This window comes from Eimeria acervulina, genomic scaffold (assembly GCF_000499425.1).
Source record: "Eimeria acervulina Houghton genomic scaffold, Eah_scaff82, whole genome shotgun sequence".
Lineage (NCBI taxonomy): Eukaryota > Apicomplexa > Conoidasida > Eucoccidiorida > Eimeriidae > Eimeria > Eimeria acervulina.
Window position 1 is genome coordinate 70938 of NW_013547124.1, and position 6563 is coordinate 77500.

Genomic DNA, 6563 nt, shown 5'->3' on the forward strand with positions numbered 1-6563 from the left:
CATACATGATATATATATATATATATATGTATCTGTATATATACATATATATGTATATATATATATATGTATATATACGTATATATATGTGCATATATATATATATATATGTATATCTGTATATATACATATATATATATATACATACGTATATATATATATATACATACGTATATATATATATATACATGTATATCTATATATACATATATATATATATATATATATATCTATATATACGTTTATATATATCTACATACATATATATATATATATATGCGCTCTGTATTTACCAAGGTATATTATTAGTTCAATATATAGAAATGTTAATATTATACTTTTATAATGTAAATATAAATAAGTATTTGTTTGTTTTTTATATTTTCTTTTTCTTTTATCTTTCGCTGCATTTCTTTGATATTTTACTTTAAGTCTTTTCTTCTACATGTTTGTGTATTATAAATAAAAAAGTATAATTATTACTAGAATATACATTATTATTAGTAATAATAATAAAAATTATAATAATACATATTATTATTATTATTATTATTATTATTATTATTATTATATTTGATTGAATAATATAAGAAGAATAAGACTGAATTATGATAATGATAGAAAAATGCATATTATTGTTTGTGCTGCAGCTTTGGGCCTTATACACCTGGTTTTGAGTTGATACCGTTTGGCGATATAAATGCATTAGAAGCTGCATTAAAGGACGGAGATACAGCTGCATTCTTTGTTGAGCCGATTCAAGGTGAAGGAGGTATAATAATACCTAATAGAGGGTTTTTAAGAGCAGCAGCAGAGTTATGCCGAGCTCAAAATGTTTTATTTATAGTCGATGAAATTCAAACGGGTCTAGGTAGATGCGGGAAACTATTAGCTAGCGATATTGAAGGTATAAGACCTGATATTATATTACTAGGCAAAAGTCTTACAGGGGGCGTTATACCTTGCAGTGCAGTTCTTGCGGATGAATATATTATGAAAGTATTTACACCGTCTACACATGGATCTACATTTGGAGGTAATCCTTTAGCATGTGCTGTTGGTTATGAAGCAGTATCAGTATTACTAGAAGAGAATCTGATACAAAATGCAAATATACAGGGTGAGCTATTACGGAAAGAGTTGCATAATATCAAAGATAAATATAATCTTTCTTTTATTAAAGATATTCGAGGTAAAGGCCTCTTTAATGCTGTTGAAATCAATGGGACCAGCGGTGAATGCATGCATTTATGCAGACAGTTAAAAGATAGCGGGATTCTTTGTAGGCCTACAAGAGGTAATATCATTCGTCTTCTCCCGCCTTTAATTATTAATAAACAACAAATGCTAGAAGCTATTGAACGTATTGAAGATGTATTCAGAAGAAAAACCTCGTAAACTTTACCTATATTATTCTCACTTCATACACCTCATTCAATATATTGATCATTATTCATGCGATTACAAACAACTAAATTATAAATATAATTTTATTTAACAACTCAATCAATACATTCATTACTATTAATATTACTACAAACAACATAATATATATACAGAAATAATGTTCTATATGATAATAACACAGAACAACATAATAAAAACAATAATATAAAACAAAGTAATGAAGGCAATTATAAACAACAGAATAATCAATAAATAAAATAAAATAATAAATACAATAACGTAAAACAAAATAATAAATACACAAACAAATACACAAAATAATAAACAATAACAACACGAAGTAATACACAAAATATATAATATATAATATTATTATAATAATATAATAACAAATACACAAAAAACAAAATAATAAATGCACAAAGAAATACACAAGAAAGTAATACACTAATGAACTGATAAAGAAATACGCAAAGAAATACACAGGCACAAGTATAAGTATATATATATATACACACATATATATATATATATATATATATATACATATATATATATATATATTTATTTATGTATTTGCGTGTACCTGTAAATATGTTAGGAGGAACAAAGTAGGTGAATTTGGCAGTGATAAATAAATACATACATAGGCAAGTATATATATATATGTATATATAAATATATGTATATAAATGTATATATATATATACATTTATATATATATGTATATATATATATATATATATATAGACATATCTATACATACATATCCATATATATTATGTACATATATATGTATATACATATATATACATATAATATATATATATATATATTTATATACCTATGTAGATCTATATATATATATATATATGTATGTATGTATGTATGTATATACACATGCCTGCATGCATCGATGAAGCGCACCAAAGGAACGCATGCACGCATGCAAAGCCGTGCATACATCGTCAAATATATATTTTTATTTATATAAAAATATATTAATACACCCGAAGTACACCTTATGCATGCGCTGTCAATGACATGCACAGAATTCAGCCCAGGCTCATTATTGTGGTGTATACCTGCAGCAGCAGCTGCAGCAGCAAATGCAGCAACAGTAACAAAGGCAGCAGCTGCAGCAGCAACTGCAGCAGCAGCAACAAATCCAGCAGCAGCAATTCCAGCAGCATCAGCAAATGCAGCAGCAGCAGCAAATGCAGCAGCAAATGCAGCAACAAATACAGCAGCAGCACCAACTGCAGCAGCAGCAGCAGCTGCAGCAGCTGCAGAAGCAACTGCGGCAGCTGCAGCAGCTGCCGCAGCAGCAGCAGCAGCTGCTGCTTGTGCAGTTTCTGCAGCAGCAGTAGCTGCAGCCCTGCGAGCGGCACAGCGTAAACCCTAAACCCTAAACCCTAAACCCTGACTGGTGAGCCCTAAACCCTTTGCATGCATGCATTTTTCTTTTGCTTTTTGTCTGCTGGTTTCTACCAGTAGTGCCGCTTCTGTTATTTCTTTAACTTTGCTGCCTCTTCTTTTTCTTTGCATGCATAAAAAAACATCATAACAATTAAAGCAAAGCGAAGCAAAGACAGCAGCCCACACGGTGCCTTCATAGCAGCAAGTTGCTGCATGCATTTTCGTGTTAATGTTTATCTTCTAACAAACAACAAAATAAATAAAAAACAAATTAAACTTTAAACACCCCAATGAAACAAAAAATGTATGCCCAAAGGAAAGTATGTCTATCTATACTTATATCTGTATATATATACATATATATATATATATTTATTTATATTTATATATCGATATACATATTTACACACTTATCTATAAGCACACACACACACACACACACGTATACATATGCAATATATGTAATATATATATCTACGCGCATGAATATATATATATATATATATATATGTGAATATAGATTCATATAGCCATATATATATAATATAATATATATATATACATTATAACGTAAGAAATCGAATATCGCTGTTCGTCATTTTGCTGAGTTCTTTCAAATATTATTGTAGAAAATGCAGAGGAAGTATGAATGAAGAATACTAACAAACAGCAGAAAGATAGTAATAGTGCAGCAATAAAGGCAACAATATAATCGTGTTTGATGATGATGGTAATAATAATAATAATATATTAATAGTCAAATTTCGTTAATAATAGAATAATAATTTGTATCGTTATCATGCGCCTAGTCTAGTAACAGCGCGGCATCTGAATAATAGAAGGCCGACAACAGAAACTAGCAGTAAATACTTATAAAACAGACAAACAAACGAAAATAAAGTTAAAATATAATAAATAAATACCTGAAACAGGACAAAATATATAAACTAAGATGAATATGCAACGAAGTTATGAAACGAAAACTCAGGGGAGGTGTACATACACCCCAGCTAGAGCTGCGCGGTGCTCCGATTGCAGTGAAACTTGCATTAAATTTTCTATTTTCTTCCAAATTAAATATTAAATAATCTATTTTTATGTATTTAATAAAAAAATTTAAGTTTCATCAAGCAACACCAAGCATACTACGTGGGGTTTCAGCGGCCGCCATCGCGCAGAGGCAGCAGCAGAACAGCAGATTTTGTTTCTTATTTGGATTGCATTTTGAATAACAGCAGATAAATAATTAAAAATAAAAATAAATTACTATTCAACAATAATGTATTTGTTTTTTCTCTAAATTTTCTTTTCGATGAGTTCCTGTGAAGTTGCTACTGCAGACAGCCAGCCCCGCGAGCACATATGCATGCAAACTGCATGCATCAAAGAGGCGAATAAATTCAAAAGATTGAAGCGGGAAGAAGGCGTTAAGCCTATGTATCTTTCTTCTTTTCCTTTGCAAACAGCAGAGGGTTTAATTGTATTGGAGGGTTTTCATATATCGCCTGTTCTCTGCTCAACCTCCTGCTGCTGTTCCTCTTGTTGTTGCAGCAGCAGCAGCAGCAGCAGCAGGAGCAGAAGGGAGCATTCTTAGGATTTCAGCATATATATATTTATATATATATGGTGTTGTTTCTTCTGCTAGTGTTTAACAGCAACACTTTAGGAGTCTAGAGGTTTGTTCTTTTCTTCTCGCCTGTGTTTTCTGCTTCTTTTTTATCTGAACGATGGATCTCGACAACTACGATGAATTTGGCAATTATATCGGGCCCGAGTTGGAGGGCTCTGATGAGTCTGAGGATGAGGAGGCGGAGATGGGTGCAGCAGCAGCAGCAGCAGCAGCAGCAGCAGGAGCAGCAGCAGGAGCAGGAGCAGGCGGGGGTGGATCAGTCGTTGGGGGTGAAGGCGACTTAGTGCGTAGAGGTCTTGTACAGATGGAAGAAGACGAGCAGCAGCAGCAGCAGCAGCAGAAGCCTGTGCCTCACGAATTGAAGCAATATTATCCTACAGCAGCTGAGGTGTATCCTGAGGCTGAGACAATTGTAGAAGAAGAAGATTATCAGCCTATTACAGAGCCTATAATAGCTCCTGTTAAACAATATACCTTTGATTTATTAGAGTCGCAGCTGCCTGAGACGACGTTTTCTTTTGATTATCTCGCCCGTTTGATGCATACACCTCACTGTGTACGAAATATATGTTTATTAGGCGGCCTACATACGGGTAAAACTTCTTTTGTTGATATGCTTATAGAAGAGACGCATCCAGACAGACTCCCTGCAGGTTTATCTTTGCTTACTCAGCATATCGAGGCGCCGCATGCAAACAAGAGACATCGTACTTTCTTTAGACGCTACACAGACACCCGAGAAGATGAACAGAAGAGAGGTCTTTCTATTAAAGCTGTGCCTGTCTCTCTTCTTCTGCAAACTTCTAAGCACTTCAGAGCAAGACAGATTAACCCTGCTATTCAAGCAACGCAGCAGCAGCAGCAGCAGCAAGATGCAGCAGCAGCAGAAAATCCAGATGCAGCAGCAGCAGCCGACGGCACAGACAAGAAAAACGATGCTGCTGATAACAGCAGCAGCACCAACAGCAGCAGCAGCAGCAGCAGCAGCAAGAGCAACAGCAGCAGCAGCAGCGAATCTGAGGGTGTTGTATATGGAGGGTCTAGGAGTTATTTATTTAATATTATCGATACACCCGGACATGTCTGCTTCTCTGATGAAGCATCTGCTGCAATGAGGCTGTGCGACGGAGCAGTTTATTTTATTGATGCTCTTGAAGGCGTCCCTGCATCTGCTGCAGCACAACTCGCGCAGGTGTTAGAAGAAGGGATTCAATTGATTGTTGTTATTAATAAATTAGACAGAATTATTCTAGAGCTGCGGCTCAGACCTCAAGACGCCTTCTATAAAATCAAATGCATGCTTGATGAGGTAAGCAAGGGCATCCTCCTGCTGCTGCTGCTGTTGCTGCTGCTGCTGATGCTGATGCTGATGCTGATGCTGATGCTGATGCTGATGCTGCTCGTGCTGCTGTTGCTGCTGCTGATGCTGCTGTTGCTGTTGCTGTTGCTGCTGTTGCTGCTGCTGCTGGTGCTGCTGTTGCTGCTGTTGCTGCTGTTCTTGAGGTCATTTGTTTTTTGCTATCATTTATTTATTTATTTATTTATTTATTTATTTATTTATTTGTGTATTTGCAGTGTATGTGCGTATGTTTTTGTTTGTTTGTAATTGAGTGCATGCTGCATTCTTTTTATGAATATATTTTAATCTTCTTTCTTTATTTAGTAATAAGTACGATTATATAATATATATATATATATATGTATATTAATCATATATGTTTAAATTTATTTATCTATACGAATTGTATATATTATAATATGTAATCATATATTTATATGCATTATATACATATGAATTATATATCTAACAATATTATATAATTGACATATATATCTATATATATAAACATATACAAATATATAAATATATAATTATATATTTATATATAATTATAGAATTAAATGTTTATTGATATATTAAGTAGCTGCTGTTTGTCCGTACAGCTGAACGAGACGCTGGAGACGCTGTGCAATGTGCGGGGCTTAGAACGCGTCGTCATATCTCCTCGCAATAGAAATTTATTATTTTCAATGAGTCAGTTCTCTTTTGTATTTTCAGTAGAGTCTTTTGCTGCTCTTTACTTTGACTCCTATGTCTTTAATCCAA

The 6563-nt window shown here is 33.5% G+C and overlaps 1 protein-coding gene across 1 annotated transcript in view; it reads left to right on the plus strand.

Annotated features, from left to right (window-relative positions):
- Positions 1-4553: 4553 nt before the first annotated feature.
- The window catches only part of EAH_00014200 (hypothetical protein), a gene marked incomplete at both ends in the record, with an annotated part of 5401 nt that continues 3391 nt past the window's right edge, over positions 4554-6563 (plus strand). The window contains 2 exons of the mRNA XM_013391319.1: positions 4554-5765; positions 6401-6563. The exon at positions 6401-6563 is cut by the window's right edge and continues 377 nt beyond it. Of these exons, the coding sequence (XP_013246773.1) occupies positions 4554-5765; positions 6401-6563 (1375 nt within the window). The remainder of the gene's footprint in view (positions 5766-6400) is intronic.